This window comes from Scyliorhinus torazame, chromosome 10 (genome assembly GCF_047496885.1).
Source record: "Scyliorhinus torazame isolate Kashiwa2021f chromosome 10, sScyTor2.1, whole genome shotgun sequence".
In the NCBI taxonomy this organism is placed as follows: domain Eukaryota; kingdom Metazoa; phylum Chordata; class Chondrichthyes; order Carcharhiniformes; family Scyliorhinidae; genus Scyliorhinus; species Scyliorhinus torazame.
Genome location: NC_092716.1, coordinates 174,410,337 through 174,431,005, shown reverse-complemented (window position 1 = coordinate 174,431,005; position 20,669 = coordinate 174,410,337). Strand labels below are relative to the sequence as shown.

The following is a 20,669-nucleotide window of genomic DNA, read 5'->3' as shown; positions in this document are numbered from 1 at the left end:
AAACATGACAGTCAGTTAAAATTGGCAGACGTAAAGGGAAACGTACAGTTGGATGATAGTGATGAGGATAGTGAGAAAGAGCGTCAAAGTCGAAGGCTTGGTGAGAGTCTATTTAAATATGTCCAAGCATTGCCAAGATTTGATGAGAAGGCTTTTTCATTTCATTTGAGAAGGTGGCGAAACAAATGAAATGGCCACAGGACATGTGGGTGTTATTGATTCAAAGAAAGCTGGTAGATAGAGCTAGTGAAGTGTTTGCATCACTACCAGAGGCGGTGTCTGGGACGCATGAGGAGGTAAAAAAAATCCATCTTAGGTGCATATGAACTAGTGCCTCAAGCCTACAGACAAAGTTTCAGAAATTTAAGGAACAAATTTGGCCAAACATACATGGAGTTTGAAAGGATCAAACAGAGTAATTTTGATAGGTGGATAAGGCCTTTGAAAATAGACCAAACGTATGATGCTCTCAGAGAAATTATACTTTTAGAGGAGTTTAAAAATTCAATTCCTGATGTAGTGAGAACTCATTTGGAGGAACAGAGGGTTAAAACTGTGAGATTAGCAGCAGAAATGGCAGATGATTATGAATTAGTTCATAAATCAAAGCTTGGTTTCCGACATCAGTTTCAGCCTGTGAGGGATAGAAACTGGGGACATGAGAAATACTCAAGTGGTAGAGGCAAAGGTGATCTGATGGGAGACAATAATGAGAGTGTACCTCAGATTAAAAAGGAAATCCAGGAGGGTGGAAAAGAAATGAAAAGTTTCAAATGTTTTCACTGTAATAAACTAGGCCATATAAAGTCACAGTGTTGGTGGTTGAAGAAAAGCACTGGGAAGGCTGATGTGGTAAAACAGGATAAGACATTTTTAAAGTAGTAAAGGAAAGCTCAAGTGAAGCGAAGGAGGTGCAAAAGATTGTCCAGCCTGATCAAGAGGTGATTGATAAGAAGGTACCAGATCTCTTAAAAAATTTACTTGTGTGGGTAAAGTTTACTCATGTGTATCAGGAGGAGCAGGTAAAGAAGTCACAATTTTAAGAGATACGGGAGCTAGTCAATCTTTAATGGTAAGAGATGAGGAGTTATGTAGTTTGGGAAGAATGTTGCCAGAAAAGGTGGTAATATGTGGAATTCAGGGTGTGAGGAGTAGTGTTCAATTATATAAGGTAAGGTTGGAAAGTCCAGTGAAGAGTGGTGAAGTGCTAGTAGAAGTAATAGAGAAACTATCTTGTCCAGGAATACAGTTTATCTTGGGTAATGATATAGCTGGATCGCATTTGGGAGTGATGCCTATGGTGGTTGATAAGCCAGTGGAGAATCAGGCAACTGAAGTGTTGAATGACGAATATCCTGGGATTTCTCCGGATTGTGTAGTAACAAGGTCACAAAGTCACAGGTTAAGACAAGAGGAGAAATCAAAGAGTGAAGATGAAGTTGAAGTGCAATTATCAGAAATGATTTTGATCAGATGGTTGAAAAACAACAAGAACAGGTGGAGGATGAGGCGGATATTTTTAATTCAGGAAAATTGGCGGAGTTACAACAGAAAGATGTGGAAAAAAAACGGATGTATCAGAAAGCATACACGGAAGAGGAATCTGCGTGTATACCAGAGTGTTATTACCGTAAAAGTGATGGCTTGATGAGAAAATGGAGACCGTTACATATGCAGGCGGATGAAAAGCGGGCAGGAGTTCATCAAGTAGTATTGCCGGTAGGGTATAGAAAGGAGGTGTTGCGAGTTGCACATGAGGTACCAGTGGGAGGTCATTTGGGAATAAGGAAAACTCAAGCTAAACTCCAAAAACATTTTTATTGGCCTGGACTACATAAAGATGCAGTTATATTTTGTCAATCATGTCACACATGTCAAGTGATAGGGAAACCTCAAGCAGTGATAAAACCAGTGCCCTTAATACCCATTCCAGCATTTGTGGAACCTTTTCCAAGGGTCCTAATTGATTGCGTAGGACCACTTCCTAAAACGAAAAGTGGGAATCAATATCTTTCGACTGTAATGGATGTGTCTACTAAGTTTCTAGAGGCCATTCCAGTACGTAATATTACAGCTAAAAAGATTATGGAGGAGTTACTTAAATTCTTTATTAGATATGGCCTCCCACAGAAATACAATCGGATCAAGGATCAAATTTTACCTCGAGCTTATTCAAAGAAGTTATGGATAGCTTAGGAATAAAACAATTTAAATCAACTGCGTACAATCCAGAATCGCAGGGAGCGTTAGAAAGGTGGCATCAGACATTAATGACAATGTTGATGGCTGATTGTCAAGATTATCCAGAGGATTGGGATAAAGGAATTCCATTCGTACTGTTTGCAGTAAGTGATGCACCTAATGAGTCAACCAAAATTAGTCCTTTTGAACTAATGTGTGGTCATGAGGTAAGAGGACCACTTAAATTGATTAAGGAAAAATTGGTGAGTGAGAAATCGGAACTTACATTATTGGATTACATGTCAAATTTTAGGGAATAATTAAATAGAGTAGGTGAATTGGCTAGACAACATTTAAAAGTTGCACAAAATGTGATGAAACGGGTAGCGGACAAGAAATCCAAAGTTTGTAATTTTGTCAGTGGAGATAAAAGTTTTAGTATTGTTACCAGTGGTAGGTGAACCTTTAAAAGCAAGGTTTTGTGGACCTTATCAGATTTAAAGGAAATTAAGTGAGGTGAATTATGTGGTTAAAAACACCAGATAGAAGGAAGACTCACCGAGTGTGTCATGTGAATATGCTTAAAAGGTACTTTGAAAGGAAGGAGAGAAAAAGGAGGAGGTTTTAATGATTCTAACTCAAAATGATGAACCAAATCCAGATGACTGTGAATTTGACATACCTCAAATTAAGTTGGAAAATGAGGATGTTCTTAAAAATTGGGATAAATTGTTGAGTTACCTTCCAGAGGAAAAACAAATTGACCTGAAAGAGTTATTGATATCACATGGGTAAGTTTGTGGAGATAAATTGGGAAGTACTAAAATGGCTGTACATGACGTAGGTGTGAGAAAGGTTGTTCCGATCAAACAATATCCATACAGACTTAACACTTTAAAATTGGCACAGGTTAACAAAGAGATTGAGAGTCTGCTTAAAAATGGCATAATTGAAGTGGGTTGCAGCCAATGGAGCTCACCCACAGTGATGGTACCAAAACCAGACAGTACCCAGCGGTTGTATGTGGACTATAGAAAGGTTAATGCAGTTACAAGAACGGAATCTTATCCTATTCCACGTTTGGAAGATTGCATTGAGAAAGTGGGACAATCAGCTTTTATTTCCAAACTGGATTTACTTAAAGGTTACTGGCAGGTACCTTTATCCGAATGGGCGAAGGAGATTTCAGCTTTTGTGACTCCAGATAGTATATACCAATTCAAAGTTATGCCATTTGGCCTGAAAAACGCACCAGCCACATTTCAACGGGTAACTAACAAAGTTGTTTCAGGATTACCCAATTGTGCAGAATACATCCACCATCTGGTAATTTTCATCCAGACATGGAAAGAACATTTAAAACATCTGGTGGAGTTATTCGATCGACTTCAGGAGGCAGGTTTGGTGATAAACCTAGCTAAAAGTGAATTTGGAAAAGCCCAAGTCACTTTCCTTGGCCATACAATTGGACAGGGTCGAATGATCACACGGGATGTGAAACCAACAGTTATTGAGGAGTTTCCAATACCCTCGAGACAAAGGGAAATAATGCAATTTCTTGGCATGAGTGGATTTGATCAAACATTTGAGCAAAAGTTTCAGTGGACAGCAGAGTTTCAACAGGCATTTGACTGACTGAAAGCTGTGATAACCAGTGCTCCTGTGATGGAGAATTACAAGGGACTCTGTGATCAGATTGAACTAAAGTATCTGACTTTAAAGAGAAATGCCGAGGCGTAGAGAAATGGATGGATCGGGCAGAGACCTTCTTGTTCAAAGAGACTATCAATCAGGAAGGATTTCAGTTGGAGGAAGAAGAACAAAAATGGACTATATTATTGTACCTGTTTGCGTGTGTTATTTTTTTTTAAACAAAAAAGTATATTTACTGTGTGCATTTCTTAAAGGATCGTGTAAAGGTGAAAAATGAAACCATCTTGAAGTTGATGGTTTATTTTGTTTTCTTGGGGGGGTGGTGTCATGTGAGAGTACATTTAAGAAATGGGTATTTATAGGACTTCCGGTGGCGGCTTTGAAGGAGTAAGTCGCACATTTGGTGGCTCCCGCTCTGGTCGGACTTTTGGACCTTCCCCCGTTTTTCTACCGGACTTGAATTGTAAAACGGATGTTAGTGGCAATTGTTTACTGAATTCCCACTTCGGTGCATGGAGAGAAGGACTAGAAGTGTTCGTAAGGGCAGAAACAAAAAGATAGAGAAGGCTTGGGCTGTAGCTGCAACAGAAGACAGCATGGCGGAGGTTCGGACCTCTGGCTTGTCGACCCAGCAGCCTATGGAGCAGCTGATGCAAGTCATTCAGGAAAGCTTTGTTACGCAGAAACAGGATTGTTTGGACCCGATAAAAGAGTCGATTGAGCGGTTGGAGCATAGATTGGACGCCCAAGATAGAGTGATCCAGAAGGTGGAGAAAACGCTGGCTGAGCAGGAGGAACATCAGACTGCGGTGGAGCTGGAGGTGAGGATGCTGAGGAACCAGGAGAAGAAGCTCCTGGAAAAGGTGGAGGACCTAGAAAATAGGTCCCGCCGGCAGAACCTAAGAATCGTCAGGCTCCCGGAGGGGTCCGAAGGAACGGACGCTGGGGCATACATTGCAGACATGTTTGTGAAGCTGCTGGGGGATGGGGCATTCTCCCGGCACTTGGAGGTGGATAGGGCTCACAGGGCACTCACGAGGAAGCCGCGAATGGGAGACCCCCCCCCCCCTCCCCCCCGGGGCAATGGTGGTGAGATTCCATTGATTCTCATAGGGAACGCATTCTACAGTGGGCCAAGCAGACACGGAGCTGTAAATGGGACAATAGCATCCTGCGGGTTTACCAGGACCTGAGTGTAGAGGTGGCCAGGAGAAGAGCAGGCTTCAACCAGATCAGGTCGATCCTTTTTAAGAAAAAGATGATGTTTGGAGTGTTATGCCCAGCCCATCTCTGGGTCACGCATGAGGATCAGCACTTCTACTTCGAGTCGCCTGAGGACGCGTTGGACTTTGCGAAAAAGAAAGAGCTGGTGATGGATTGAGAACTTTTAAACTTGGCTGCGACGTTCATGTTTTTGTTTTTTATTTTTGTTTCTGTTTTTGTAAAAAGTTTCTCGTTTTGTTTCTCATGGAAGATGTTTGTGATGCCGTTTGTATTGATTTGGAACCAGCGGTAGAGGTGAGTGAGTTAAGGTTTCCATTTGCACTGTTGGGGGATGGAGGTGCGCTTCTTTTGATCTTGGTGTTTTTCTGTTGGGCAATTGTGTGGGGATTGTTTGATGTTGGAGTTTGTTTGTATGAGCGGGGGGGAGCGAAAAATACATCGGAGGGCATCTGGCGCCAGGGATGGGGGCCGCCAAGCTAGTTAGGCGAGCTAGCTCTTGAAAGCGCAGTGGGGGGTGTGCATATGTTTGGTTTAGTAAAGGGGTTGGGTTACAGGGTGTTGTTACTGAGGGGCGAGGGGGGTGAATGCTCTGCTGACGAGGGAGGGACCTGGGCTGAGGGACAGAGAGGAGGTTGGGAGCTGCCTGGGGATGGACCGGTGGAGGCGCGGAGCACGGGTTGGAGGCGGGCCTAAAAAAAGGGATGGCTGATCGGCGGAGGGGGGGGCTGCAATGAGCCACCCAACTAGGCTGATCACCTGGAATGATCGAGTGTTAAATGGGCCGGTCAAAAGGGCACGTGTGTTCGCGTATTTTAGGGGATGGAAGGCGGACGTGGTAACGTTGCAGGAGATGCACCTTAGAGTTACGGACCAGGTTAGACTGAGGAAAGGCTGGGTCAGTCAGGTCTTTCACTCGGGACTAGATTCAAAGACTAGAGGGGTCGCAATCCTGATCAATAAGCAGGTGGTGTTTGGGGTGGGTAGAATAGTCTCGGATGTGGGAGGTCGGTACATTATGGTCAGTGGGAAGCTAGAGGGGGTGCAGGTGGTATTAGTAAATGTGTATGCGCCACATTGGGATGATGTGAAGTTTATAAAGAGGATGCTGGGGAAGATACCGGATGACTCGCACAGGTTGGTCATGGGAGGGGACTTCAACAGTTATGGACCCTGGCTTTGACCGGTCAAGCTCGAAAACGGGCAGGGTGCCAGCAATGGCAAAGGAACTAAGAGGGTTCATGGAGCTGATGGGGGGGGGGGTCCATGGAGATTTGGGCAGCCAAGGATGAAGTTCTCCTTCTACTCACACGTGCATAAAGTGTATTCCCGGATTGATTTCTTTATTTTGAGCAGGGCCTTGCTGGCTGGGGTGGTGGACACAGATGATTACAATCTCAGACCATGCTCCTGGGTTGACCTGCAGGTTAATAAAGATAGTAACCAACGCCCGCACTGGAGGTTGGATGTGGGACTTTTGGCGGATGAAGGGGTGTGCGAGCGGCTGAGGAAATATATTCAGAGCTACCTGCAGGTCAATGACACGGGGGAAATTTCAGCAGCGGTGGTGTGGGAAGCACTGAAGGCGTTGGCCAGACGGGAGATGATCTCGATCCGGGCCCATAGGGAGAAAATGGACAGGGCAGATGGACCGACTGGTAAAGGAGTTACTACAGATTGAGAGGAAGATATGCGGAGACCCCAGAGGCAGGGCTTTTAAGGGAACGGCGGAGGTTGCAAGCGGAGTTTAGCTTGCTGACCACAGGGAGGGCGGTGGAGCAGCAAGATCTATGAATATGGAGAGAAAGCCAGCAGAATGCTTGCACAGCAGCTTAGGAAAAGGGAGGCAACTAGGGAGATAGGGAAAGTAAAGGACGGAGATGGGAACCTGGTTGGTGTTTCAGTAGGGGTGAATAAGGCGTTTAGGGATTTCTACAGCAGGCTGTACAGGTCTGAACCCCCTATGGGGCCGGAGGGGATGAGGTACTTCTTGGAGGGGCTGAATTTCCCAAAGGTGGACGGGGAGCGGGTCGAAGGGCTGGGGCCCCCAATCGGGCTGGAGGAGATAGTGGAGGGCTTGAAGGCCATGAAGGCGGGTAAGGCCCCGGGTCCGGACGGGTACCCAGTGGAGTTTTATAAAACGTTCTCGGGGATATTGGGGCCGGTGTTGTTGTGGATGTTCAATGAGGCAGGGAAAGAGGGGTGTTGCCCCCAACGATGTCACAGGCAACGATTTCGCTGGTTCTTCAGCGGAACAAGAACCCGGAGCTGTGTGGGTCTTACCGGGCGATATCCCTGTTGAATGTAGTTGCCAAGTTGCTGGCCAAAATCATGTCCTCCAGGATCAAGGATTGTGCTCCGGACGTGATTGGGGAGAACCAGACGGGGTTTGTTAAGGGCAGGCAGTTGGTAGCCAATGTAAGAAGGCTGTTAAATGTGATCACGATGCCCCCGGAAGGTAGGGACGTGGAGGTAGTGATCGCAATGGATGCAGAAATGGCTTTTGATCGGGTAGAATGGGACTATCTGTGGGAGACATCCCTCCGTGCTCTGCCGCTATTTCTAGGTGCTTCCCCAGGATGCACATCAGAGGTGGGGGCAGCCTGCTGCTTATTGCATCCTTTGGCTTTGATACCCCTAGCTGGTGTCCCCTGGAGGGCTTGAGGCCAGAGGGCCCCATCCAACTTGGCGGTGATACATGCCTTGTCATGTCTCACTGTTCAGCACGCTGATCCCGAGACAGCGTAACGGCGTCGTTGTCGGGGTGGTGCACTGGGGAGAGCTGGTGGCCGCCGTCATCACCCCGTAGGGCGACTCCGGGTGATGCTCCAGTGGCCAATCCTCCCAATCAGTGGGCATAGGGCCCTGGGGTTATTTCAGGACAGAGGGGCAGCTGAGTTCATCTGGCTCTGCCAGCCCTGGCGGCTCCCCAATGTCTACAGCTTGGTGTTGATGCCTCGGTGATGTCCCTCTGTGAGCAGAGCATAAGAACATAAGAACTAGGAGCAGGAATCGGCCATCTGGCCCCTCGAGCCTGCTTCGATATTCAATAAGATCATGGCTGATCTTTTTGTGGACTCAATTCCACTTAGCTGCCTGCTCACCATAACCCTGAATTCCTTGACTGTTCAAAAATCTATCTATCTTTGCCTTAAAAACAATTTGATAGCCTCCTTTATTTCCTTAGGTATGCATGGTTGATTACCCCTTTTCCTTCAGTCCTTCCTCTTCACTGGCATATATTTTGCTGAGCACTGTGAAAAATCACTTTCAAAGTCCTCCACTGTTCCTCTCGTGTCATACCATAAAGTCTTTGCTCCCAGTCTCCCTTCGCTAACTCCTCCATCATCCCATTGTAGTTTCCTTTGTTTAAGCACAAGACACTGGTATTGGATTTTACCCTCTCACCTTCCATCTGTATTTTAAAGTGAACCATACTGTGATCGCTCCTTCCCAGGGGATTCCTAATTACGAGATCATGACACAGGACGAGATATAGGATAGCTTGCTCCCTCGTAGGTTCCATTACATTCTGTTCAAGGAAACTGTCGTGGATATATTCAATGAACTCCTCCTCAAGGCTGCCTTGACTGACCTGGTTTGACCAATTGACCAAGTTATAATAACAATAACAATCTTTATTGTCACAAATAGGCTTACATTAACACTGCAACAAAGTTACTGTGAAAAGCCCCTAGTTGCCACATTCTGGCACCTGTTCGGGTACACCGAGGGAGAATTCAGAATGTTCAATTCACCTAACAAGCACGTCTTTCGGGATTATGGGAGGAAACCGGAGCACCCGGAGGAAACCCACGGAGACAAGGGGAGAACATACTGTCATGTGAGGGCGCCTTTAAGACATGGATGTTTAAGCAATGTACCTTTAAGAAAACAGTGCTGTCAGAGAGTGGGTGGGGCTGAGCTCAGGTCAGCCATTTTGCAGTTTGGTTTTGCAGTTTTGAAAAGAGCTGGGTGGGTGTCTGTGTTTTGCAGTGAGCTGGATCTCTGCCATGAACGACTATCTCTGGATCATTTGGGTGATTTAAACTCATAATAGTAAAACCTTTAACCTGATGTGATTTTGTTTCAAGGTGTTAAGTCTCTTGGAAGTTTTAATTTTAAGGAATTTTAAGGAATTATTTACTGTTGCAATATTTTCTGAGTTATCTTTGAAGTAAGGGGTGTTAAGAGATCCAATGTTTATTTAAGATGTTAAGTTGAGTTCATGGAATAAACAGTGTTTTGTGTTTAAAAACCCACGTGTCCATAATTATAATCCCACACCTCGGGAAAAAGCCATGTACGAGGAAAAGCAACAAATACATTAAAGGGTGAGGTTGGTTGAACTCCATGATACATTTTGGGGTTCTGAAAACACCTCGCCCATAACAATACAGACTCCGCACAGACAGTGACCCAAGCCAGGAATCGAACCTGGGAACCTGGCGCTGTGAAGTTACAGTGCTAACCACCGTGCCGCCCATATAAAATCCCCCATGACAACTGCCGTACCATTTTTACATCCATCAGTTATTTCTTTGTTTATTGCCCAACCGACTGTGATGCTATTGTTTGGTGGCCTGTAGACTACACCTATCACCGACCTTTTCTCCTTACCATTTCTAATTTCTACCCAAACGGATTCAACCCTTTTCTCCATAGAACCTATATCATATCTCACTCCCGCCCTAATGTCACCCTTACATAACAGAGCTACATCACCTCCCTTACTTTCCTATCTATCCTTCTGAATAGTCTGATACCCCTGCAGCTACGTTTCTGTAATTGCCACAAAATCATATTAATTCGCGATTTGTGCCGTCAACTCATTTACCGTTTCAAATGCTATGAGCATTCAAGTAAAGTGCCTTTATGCTATTTTTTTAACCTTCTTTTTGAATCGTAATATTAAATAATACTTCTGATAGTAATGTTGTATTGCTTTGTCCAATATAAGTTACTCACTTGCTTCTTCCAGAATGATCTTTAACTCGATGTTGATTAACACTCGTAGTTTTCCAATTAGAGCAAATACTTTATTGAGTAACGTTGACAAGTTAACTGTGAGTTCGTTCTCTCTCCAATGCTTAAACTAGATGTTACATGAACAAGATTAATTAAGAAATACTTATGATTATCTACACCTGCGCTGAGCTGTCCTTGTCTGCTTGTGGTCCCTGGTCCCTGTACTTGCGAAGAGGGGGATCTTGGCTTGAGTGTGCCTTTTATACCTGCCTCTAGTGCTGCCCTCTAGTGATTACTTGGCTGTGATGTCTATATATTAACCCCTTGTGTACATACAAATATGCAGATCACTACACGTAACACTTCCATTAATAACATCTCCTGAGTTCTTCCCTTTAACCTGCTATTTTGCTTCTCATTCACCATTATTCTTCCTGTAGTTTCACCCAACACTTCCCCCCCTTATTTGTTTAAAGTCCTTGTGACCACTCTATTTATCCTTTCCGCCAGAACACTGGACCCAGATCGGATCAGGTGAAGACCGTCCCAATGGTACAGATCCCTCCTGTTCCAATACTGATGTCATTGCCCTATGAAATGGAATTCCTCTTTCCCGCACCACTCCATAAGCCATGTGTTTACTTCCCTAATTTCCTCATCCCTATACCAATTTGCACATGGCTCAGGGAGTAATCCTGAGATTATAACCCTTGAGGACCTGTTCTTTAATTTAGTTCTGAGTGACTGACACTCCCCCAACAGGTCCTCTTTTCTAATCTTGCCTATGTTGTTTGTCCCAACGTGGACCACAACTGGATCCTCGCCCTCCCACTCCAATATCCTTTCAAGCCGTACAGTCCTTCACCCTGGCACCAGACAGGCAACATGCTATGCGGAACTCTCGATGCTATCAATCCCCCTAATTCTAGAATCCCCTACAACTACCACTTCTCTTTTTGCTCCCGCCGCTTGAATGGCCTCTTGTACCACGTTGCAGAGGGCGGCTAGCTCATCCTCATGCTCTGGAGCGCCTCAGCAATTCCCACCTTAGACTGGAACATGCTGGCAGTGCACCGGCAAGGTCCACCCGAGACTGGGACACATCCCCCAGCGAACTGGACATGCTCCGCAGCACCTCGGGCAATGCCTACTGAGGCTGGGACATGCACCGCAGTGCCTCATCAAGGTCCACCGGTGTCACATTCCCCAGCATCTCAGACATGCTGTCGAGGCGCTCAACCATGGCCGTCACTGACTGAGCAATGCCTTGGACACCACCACTCATGCTGCTGACGTTGTGCTCCAGGCTTTCCACTGTGGTCCCCACCTTAACAGCGCTAGCCATACATTGCCGGCGCAATCTCCTGCACCCGTAGCCTTTGGGACTCCTCTAAATCGGCTCTCCTCTAAACCGGCTATGGACCCACTGATTGTCGCTGACATTCCCCTCTGAATCTCACGGCCGCACCCTATAGAATATAATTATCTTTATTGTCACAAGTAGGCTTACATTAACACTGCAATGAAGTTACTGTGAAAATCCCCCAGTCGCCACACCCCGTGCCTGTTCAGGTACAGAGGGAGAACTCAGAATGTCCGACTCACTCAACGGCATGTCCTTCGGGACTTGTGGGAGGAAACCGGAGCAGCTGGAGCAAACCCACGCAGACATGGGGAGAACGCGCAGACTCCGGACAGACCGTGACCCAAGCCAGGAATCGAATCTGGGACCCCGGCGTTGTGAAGCAACGGTGCCAACCACTGTGCTACCGTGGAATTTAATAATTCCATCAGGAATTTTACTATACCTTTGCATAGGAACACGTATCGGAGAGCTTCCAGAATGGACACTTCTGATCACACCTCGGACACATGATTGTTGTGTCGGCATTACAGATTTCCTTACTGAAGATTCATGGGGGAGAAAACAACTGGTTAAAGCATTGCTTTGAACTTCCAAGGAAATACTTTGTAAAAATCGCAAGTACTCAGACATCAGAGCTAACTCAGGCCAAATCCCAAATCAATTCTGAGCATTGAATTGCATGGATCACAGATGCTTATTACATAGACATTACAAAACAAAGCAGACTGTTTGTCACAACTGGTCTTTGACGATGCTAATTGTCCATACCAGCTTTCTCCCACTCTATTTATCTCATGACATTTGATTCCATTCTCAAGTAATTATCTAACTTCTCCTTAAATATATTCTTTGACTCAACTATTTCCTGTGGCATTGAGTTTCACATTTTCAATCTGCAATGCACTTGCAGCCCCCCAGCTCCTTCAAATGTGACCCTCAGCACTGCTGCTGTGCAAACACACAGCCCTTTCAAGTGTGGTGTATGATCAGTAATGAGACTCATCCATCTTCTCTTGTCCATTGTTCTAAAGCAAGGGTAACCTTTTACAAAGTAAGTTTTTCTCTGGGGAGAAATATATATCTCTTATTTGTTATGGGCTCCACTCAAACTGATAAAAACATACAGTTGATACAGTACCTCACTTGGTTTCGTCCAAAGTAAATTAATCCATATAGAAAGACTAAGAATCCACATACAGCTGCAGGAATCAGCATGGTAGTGTACCAACCAAGCCAGGCAAAATACAAGGCAAGTCGCTCTCCAAAATATAGTCTACAAATAGAAATTGAATGCAAGTTATCAAGATGTACAACATTTTAATCGGTATATTTCTATACATGTAGTGCACAATTCAGCGACCACATTGCACCTGGCGTGGATCAGGATGCGCCAGATGATTAGCGGGTCTGAACCAGGGTGATGGACCTGTGTTGGCACTGTCAGTGGGTCACTATACAAGGCAGGAGAGTGATGATCAGTCGCTCTGAGGAAAGCTCTGGTTCTCCTCAGTTTCTGCTGAAGCTTGACTCCTGTCTGCTGACAGAACGCTCACACACATTCTCTGAATGGAGTCTGCATCATGGGCTTTTGATCTTAGACCACTGTGCCGGGGGTGTGGAGGTTGGGGGAAGCAGAGGGGAACAGGGGTAAGGGTGTGGGCAGGCACACTGTGAAGATTAACGTGAGGGGCCTCATCTATATGAGGTGTGAGTTTTAATAGTGAACATTTTACAATGACAGATTTCAATTCTCCTAGCTACAGATGACTCCACCAGTGCCCACTCAGTGGTCCTCACTCTTCTTGATCTTTCGTGGTCTGGTGCTACGTCTAGGTGTGTCCCCAGGATGAACATCAGAAGTGGAGACAGCCTTCTGTCTTCCACACCCTGTGGACCTTGATGTCCATGGTGGACGTCCTGTAGAGGACCTGGAGCGGGCCGACTTATTGGTGTCATTGGCTTTGCCGTGCCATCATGCCCTGCCCGTTGCCCATGAGATGCGCCGGTGTCAGGAAGGGGAATTCAGAAGAACTGGAAACCGCCGTAGTTTCCTGGTTGGCCTCCAGCGTTTCCTCTTCCAGCAACAGTGTGAGCAATGTCGCCTGGGAGGCAATGGCAGCGGCTGTTGGTGCTGGCAGCATGACAAGGAGGACTGCCATCCAATGGTGGAATAAGACCAACGGCCTCCAATGAGGTGCAAGGGTACATTACCACCTCTCTCCTGGCATCAGTTCCACATACCATCTTTCAAATTCCTGAATCCCCTTCCCCTGCACAATCCACTGGCTGACACCTTGCACCCTCCCCACATCCAAACTTCAAGCATGTTCCTCAGAACCCCTAACACCCACCAGCAGAACCCCTTCATGTCCTGGTGTGGTGCCCACACATGCTACCTGCTGTAGATCCTCCCCGATCCATCAAGCGTGCAGCCCACAATACCCACTCTTTATCCCCGCAGGAGAAGATTGCCCATAAAAAAAGGAAAGGGCCAAGACGGGGGGAAAATCCCAGAGATTTGAGTCTTCACTCCCGATGTGGAACGGGCCCTGGAAACCGCAGGATTTCCCGAGGGAGCAGTCACTTACAGCGAGGTTGGCCTGCACCAGAGAGGTGAGGATCCACTGCCCCTTCATAATCTGTCTCAAGTGAATTATTCATGTCAGACAAAATGATCTTTCCCTCTCGCCAACCAGGTGATGTCTTGCAGCATCACCATTGATAAGGCTGGGCCATCCAAAATCGTACCCCCCCCCCCCCTCCCCCGACCCAAGAGCACACCTTGGAGGAGAATTTTGAGACGACCACCGGAGGCGTCACAGCTGTCACCCATACCTTCCAACAGTGCAGCGACACACTGCACCTGCCGCCCTTACCTGGTCCAGCCTAAATGTGACTCCAGGCCCATAGTTGACTCTTAATTTCCCTCTGAAATGACCTAGCAAGCCAGTCAGTTGTATCCACCAAGAATGAAACTAGAATGGACCACCTGCATCAGCCTGGCACCAGACAAAGCAACCCGTTTGACTAACACCCCTTCCAAAAACATTCACACCGTCCACTGTTCCTTCACTGTCACGGAATAAAAATTCTGGCCTCTCGCTCTGAGCAGCACTGAGAGTGTACCTGCACCACACGGACTGCAGAGGTTCAAGAAGGCAGTTCATCACCACCTTCTTAAGAAAAAGTAGGGATGGGCAGTGATGCACATGTCCTGTAAATTAATTTTGAAAAATTGGGTCTGTTGGGATAGAAGGTTTATGATGTGTATCTCTAAACAAAAGCTTATAAACTGTGTAAACATTGGTTCTAATTCCATTATTTACCACCTGATTTTCTGAAGTAAAGCGTAGTAGCAGAAGCTGGTTGATGTAACGTGAAGGTTGTAACTAAGAAAACAAATTTTGCTGACAAAAAAAAATCCTGGTATCCAATGTGGAAAATGGCAGAACACAAGTGAAATTGTTGTATGATTATCCTCCTGTGGTCTGAGCCTGAACCATTTGGCCAGTGGAAGAATTAAGTGGATATTTGAACATTGTTTACGATCCTACCAAAGATAAAACAATGTAGTGCTTCCTAGAAGAAGTAAAATCAGAAATATCTGTGAGATAGTTGCCTGTGATTTGGATAGTAACAGGTGCCTGGACCCCCTATTAGTTTTTGGATGAAATGCGACAAGAAGGATAGATTACGGAAAACAGATGGTTATTCTATGGAAGACTATTTGGGGCAGCACGGTAGCATTGTGGATAGCACAATTGCTGCACAGCTCCAGGGTCCTAGGTTTGATTCCGGCTTGGGTCACTGTCTGTGCGGAGTCTGCACATCCTCCCCGTGTGTGCGTGGGTTTCCTCCAGGTGCTCCGGTTTCCTCCCACAGTCCAAAGATGTGCAGGTTAGGCGGATTGGCCATGATAAATTGCCCTTAGTGTCCAAAATTGCCCTTAGTGTTGGGTTGGGTTATGGGGATAGGGTGGAGGTGTGGACCTTGGGTAGGGTGCTCTATCCAAGAGCCGGTGCAGACTCGATGGGCGAATGGCCTCCTTCTGCACTGTAAATTCTATGATCTATAATATCATAGACTTTAACAGATTGCTGAAAAAGTTCACAAAACCCCAGGTTTCGGCGACCAGCTGATTCAATGAGCATTCATGAGGTACAACTGAATGCAAATGATATTCACACCACAAGCCATCAGGATGACTGATCTGCTGTAACATCCTGATGGACGGGCAACCACCAGATAGATTAACAACTGAACGATTTATTAAAGGAAGAAACTATATACAGAGAATGAGATAAAAGTTAGTTCCAAGACTGCAAATTCTAAACTGACTGGGAACCCATGATCCGCCCCCAGGATCCACGCGCTGACTCCATTGGGCGATTGGGTCACATGGCCCTCCAGGGACTCTCCCCCTTAATGGGCCACACTACCATATTCCTCCCCCTTTAAGTCCCTGATTAACATTCTCAAATAACAAAAGAACTATTTACAAAAATGTGCAACAAGTGTCTCTCAAAACGGTCTCTATAGGGTTAGTTGTCAGGGGACTTCTTAATTCTTTGAGAGCGACACAATTCACTGAGTGCTTCAGCACTCGAGGTGACTGGTGTTTTGACTTCAATGGGCTTACTCTCGATAGGTGAAGGCATACCCGAACAGGTGGCATCTTCAGTTCCTCCTGAAACAATAGTGGTCGCCCACAGGGAAGCCTGCTGCGGCATTATTTCCATCCGTATCCATCTTGACAAGTGTCCTAGGGCCAGATTATCTGACTCGTTCGGTGTGAAGTTCTCCTTTCCTTAAGTGGTCCAAATGTTACTATAACTTCAATCTCATCTGATACTGGAACTGTTTTGGCTATGACTTCCTGGCACCCAATTTGGGCCAGCACCAACATTCTTCATGTAAACTAAATTACTCACCATAAATGTTCTTTCAACTTTCTTTGAATTGTGGTGTATTTTCTGTTTAATTTGTTTAACCTCCACCCTCTCCCTCAAATTTGGAAATATGGGTGTAATGCGTTTGAATGCGTCTGCCCATTAACTCTTCGGTTATGGCACCCATGGTGGCGTGAGGCATATTAGGATAAGTGAATGAATACCGGGCCAGTCAGAGTTGCAAAGGGACAGATGACTGCTTTATCATAGTGACCTTGAGGGGCTACACGGTGGCACAGTGGTTAGCACTGCTGTCTCGTGGCTCCAAGGACCCGTGTTCGATCCTGACCCTGGGTCACTGTCTGTGTGGAGTTTGCACATTCTCCCCGTGTCTGAATGGGTCTCACCCCCACAACCCAAAAAGATGTTCAGGGTAGGTGGATTGGGCACTCTACAAATGCCCCTTAATTGGGAAAAAAACAATTGGGTACTCTAAAAAAAATTTTTTAATCAAAGCGGCCTTGAATGTTTGGACGGCTCTCTCAGTCAGTCCATTTAAAGCAGGTGATTCAGGGCAGTTCAAATATGTTAAATGCAGTTTGTCTTCATAAAATTGAAATTCATCACTTGTAAAAGCAATTCCATTACCTGACACCAGAACCTCAGGCAACCTATGGGTGGCAAATGTCTGTTGCAATTTCTCCACTGTTATTGATGAGGACTTCAAATGAAGGACTTCATTTCATGTATTTTCAATTACTTGGAATGAGCATCAAGGATAAACAAAAACAGGGAGTCTATAAATGGACCAGCAAAGTCAGTGTGTAGTCTTACCCAAGGGCAACCTGGCAACTCCTAAGGGTGGATGAGGGTCGCAGACGGTAAATATTGCGGCATTTGACACTGGACACACTGTTCGACCAGATTCTCTATGGCTATGTCCATCCTGGGCCACCACAAATAATTGCTTGCGAGTATCTTCATTTTCATCAACTCCGGGTGGGCGCCGTATAGCTCCTGCAGTAATAGATTTTGGGGGGAGTGGGAACAACCACCCCAGCTCCCCACAATAATACGCCATCCTCACAAATTAACTCAGCTTTTCTTATCTGAAAGGGCCATAGCAATTCAGACTTGTTATTGTAATGCCAACTGTGAAGGACCATGGGCAGGATTCTCCATTGGATGACGCTGATATCGGGAAACAAAATGGGCGGAGAATAGGATCCGACACCAAAATCGCGGTGGACGCTGATTTGATGCGAAATTGCAATTCACTGTTACTTCGACTGCGACTTAAAATGCGGCCCGGAACGCACTTACAGTAAACCGTATGCATATCATTAGCGGGCCCGACCAGGTATTCTCCGGGCTCTCTGCGACTCTCCACCTCCAAAGGGCTGAGTTCCTGACGGCACAGTTCACTGTTCTTTTAAAAATCATGAAACTGGCGTTGTGGCTCATGAGGGAGAGAGAGGAGGTAGGACACAGAGAGGTGTGATAGCGGGCTGCCGTGCTGGTCTCTGGCCAGCAGCTAGGGTGGGTAGGGCCCTGCCAGGGCCGGGGGGGGGAAGGGGTGATGGTGGAACGGGACGAGTGGCCAGGGTGACCCCCCACATGACTGGGGCTGTGTCTAGTCATGGACTGCTGTTGCCACGGCCAGCAAGGCAACTATCTTGCTGCTCACCCACTAACCAGCCACTTTGGCCCTTGGTTCTGCAGTGACACCACCGTATGGGTGCCCCCACCCCCTTACCCCATTCTCAACCATAACCCCCCCCCCCCCCCCCCCCCCCCCCGCCACCTGACTGCCACCTGCCGGCGGGCCGACACACGGCCCAATCAAGGGCAATGCCCACAGTAGCCCCTACAGGGGCGCCAGGCGGGGGCCGCGGAGCGTGCTGCTGGCAAGGGCAGTGTCATCCAACAATACCCCTGCCATCAGGGGCGAGTGCCAGGGCCAGAGTCCCCAGAGTGCCAGGCAACAATGGGTCAGGGTGCAGAGATAGGGTGGGAAACATGCGGGGCAGAGCTCGCAGTGCCAACCGGGGCCACCATGTTGTCCGTTAGACCTGCTTGGGCATGGGGGTGCGCACCATGCTAACCTGTTGGCCTTTCATCCCCTGCCACAGGGCTAAATCGCTGGCTTTGAAAGCAGACCAAGGCAGGCCAGCAGCACGGTTCGATTCCCGTAACAGCCTCCCCGAACAGGCGCCGGAATGTGGCGACTAGGGGCTTTTCACAGTAACTTAATTTGAAGCCTACTTGTGACAATAAGCGATTTTAATTTCATTTCAATTCAGACAATTGGATTTCAACCAGCAATGGTGGCCATCCTGCTGCTCACCGCAGCCCTGGGGGATGCCCTGAGACTATACAAGCTGGTGTCCTCGAGGAGGAGGAGAGAGCTACATCAGCAGAGCGTGCAGTAACGAAGCATGCCCCAGAGGAACAGGAAGAGCCGCCCATAATGGAGAGCCGACCACCCAACATGCCGAGGAGGAGGAGGTGCCAAGCAGGTGCCACCTGAGACTCCCATATATCGGCAGCGCTTGTCATTTGAGGACCTGCCGGACTGGGCATGCCGTCGAAGACTCCGGATGAGCAGGAAGACAGTGTGACATATCTGCCAGATCACACCGCGGGGGGTATGGGGGAGGTCACCCACTCCCAGTGGCTGTCAAGGTGATAGTCACCCTGAATCTTTACTGCCATTGCCGACATGCCCCGGGCCCAGGGGATGATATAAGGGGTGCTTGTCCCCCTATGAGCACCTGCAGATGACAGGCCACTCTACACAAACGGACAGGGCTTCCACTCGATGAACGTGCAGCTATGCATCATGCACGTCTGCGCCTGAACCTCGGGCAATGTGCACAACACCGTCATCCTGGCACACTCGACGATTCCTGCCATGCTTGTGTTATGGGCCAGGATTTAGAGAACCCCAAAGTGTACCATGGAGTTCACCTGACCCACAACTTTTACTAGATTGTGGTAAGGGGAGCACACGGCCCACTCTACAGGTGTGGTTCAGCAGAACTCTAAAAATAATTTTTAAAGCAAATCAATTGTTTATTCTATGAACTCAGTTAAACTTTTTAAAACATACAGTGAACATCTTAGCATCCATCAATTCAAATACACCCCCCTAAGAATACAACACTCTAAGTAATCCTTAAACTTTCCATTTAACATCCATAAGACAAAAAGAACCCTTTGTACAGAAAGACATCAGGCTTAACTTCACTACTGAGAACAGTTACCACGTTGAAATCATCAAATGGACATTCATAAGCTTGCAGAGATTCACACATCCTGCGGTGATTGCAGCTTCTCCAAAATTGAAACAAAACCAAAAACACAGACACACCCAAGCTTTTCCTCAAAGCGAAACTAAAAAGCAGAGCCAGAGCTCAGCTCCACCCACACTCTGACATTACCGCAGCCACTTGAGCAGACAAACATTTCTTAAAGTGACATTCCCATGACACTTGAGATGCCCACCTGGTTGGGGGGTTGACTCCTGGGCAACAGGGGCTATCCGCTACGCTTGATGACGCTTATCCAGAGGCCACATATCGACACTGTGACCCGCGACAATGACGCCCATGCAGCGACCAGGGGCGTGATCGAGCAGTGTGTCGCCCTCCTGAAGATGGAGTTCAGGTGCCTGGACCAGTCTCCAGGAGTACTCCAGTGTGATGCTGAGAGGCTCACCCGCATTGTGGTGGCCTGCTGCGTCCACCACAACATACTATTGACTGCCTCTACACCACATATGTTCGGGTGATCCGGATTCTCACGTTCCCGGCTGGGTATGTAATCATTCGACCAGCACGTGACACTTCTGGCACAACACATTAACCCAACCCCGTTGATAATCGTTCAAAGATCTCGGTTTAATACAGAGAGGTCCATCAGAGAGTCCGTCACTGAATTTGTATCTCGCCGACGGAAGATAGCCGGGTTTTGTGAGTATGGAACTGTTTTGTCTGATATGCTCTGCGATCATTGGTCTGTGGTATCAATCATATGGAAACTCAGAAAAAGCTTTTGGATGAGGTTTCCCTCACTTTTCAGCAGGTGCTACAGATCTCCCTGTCCCAAGAAAGCACGGAATGTTGCATCCAAGAGATACAAGGGATGGAGGTGAATGTTTTGGGGCATTGGCCTCATGTGGTATACCTGCGCCCGGACCGAATGCCGCTGCAACTCTAGCCAATGGCCGAAGGGGCGGACACCGAGACATGCGACTTCCCGGATTTGGCTGAAAGCGATTCCGTCCCATGTGCGACGTGTGGGCGCTGGTATAAGCGTACTCACAAGAAGCAGGAGGGCCAGCGCTCCAGGCTCCCAGTTGTGCTGGAATCAGCCCCGGGGCTGTGCCT

At 47.1% G+C, this 20,669-nt stretch overlaps 1 protein-coding gene across 1 annotated transcript in view; it reads right to left on the bottom strand.

The window, feature by feature from the left end:
• Window positions 1–20,669, bottom strand: part of LOC140430273 (anoctamin-9-like) — a 630,447-nt gene that overhangs the window by 565,409 nt on the left and 44,369 nt on the right. The window contains exons 8-9 of the mRNA XM_072517696.1: window positions 12,528–12,662; window positions 11,832–11,928 (exon numbers count right to left, since the gene is read on the bottom strand). Coding sequence (XP_072373797.1) covers window positions 11,832–11,928; window positions 12,528–12,662 — 232 coding nt within the window. The remainder of the gene's footprint in view (window positions 1–11,831; window positions 11,929–12,527; window positions 12,663–20,669) is intronic.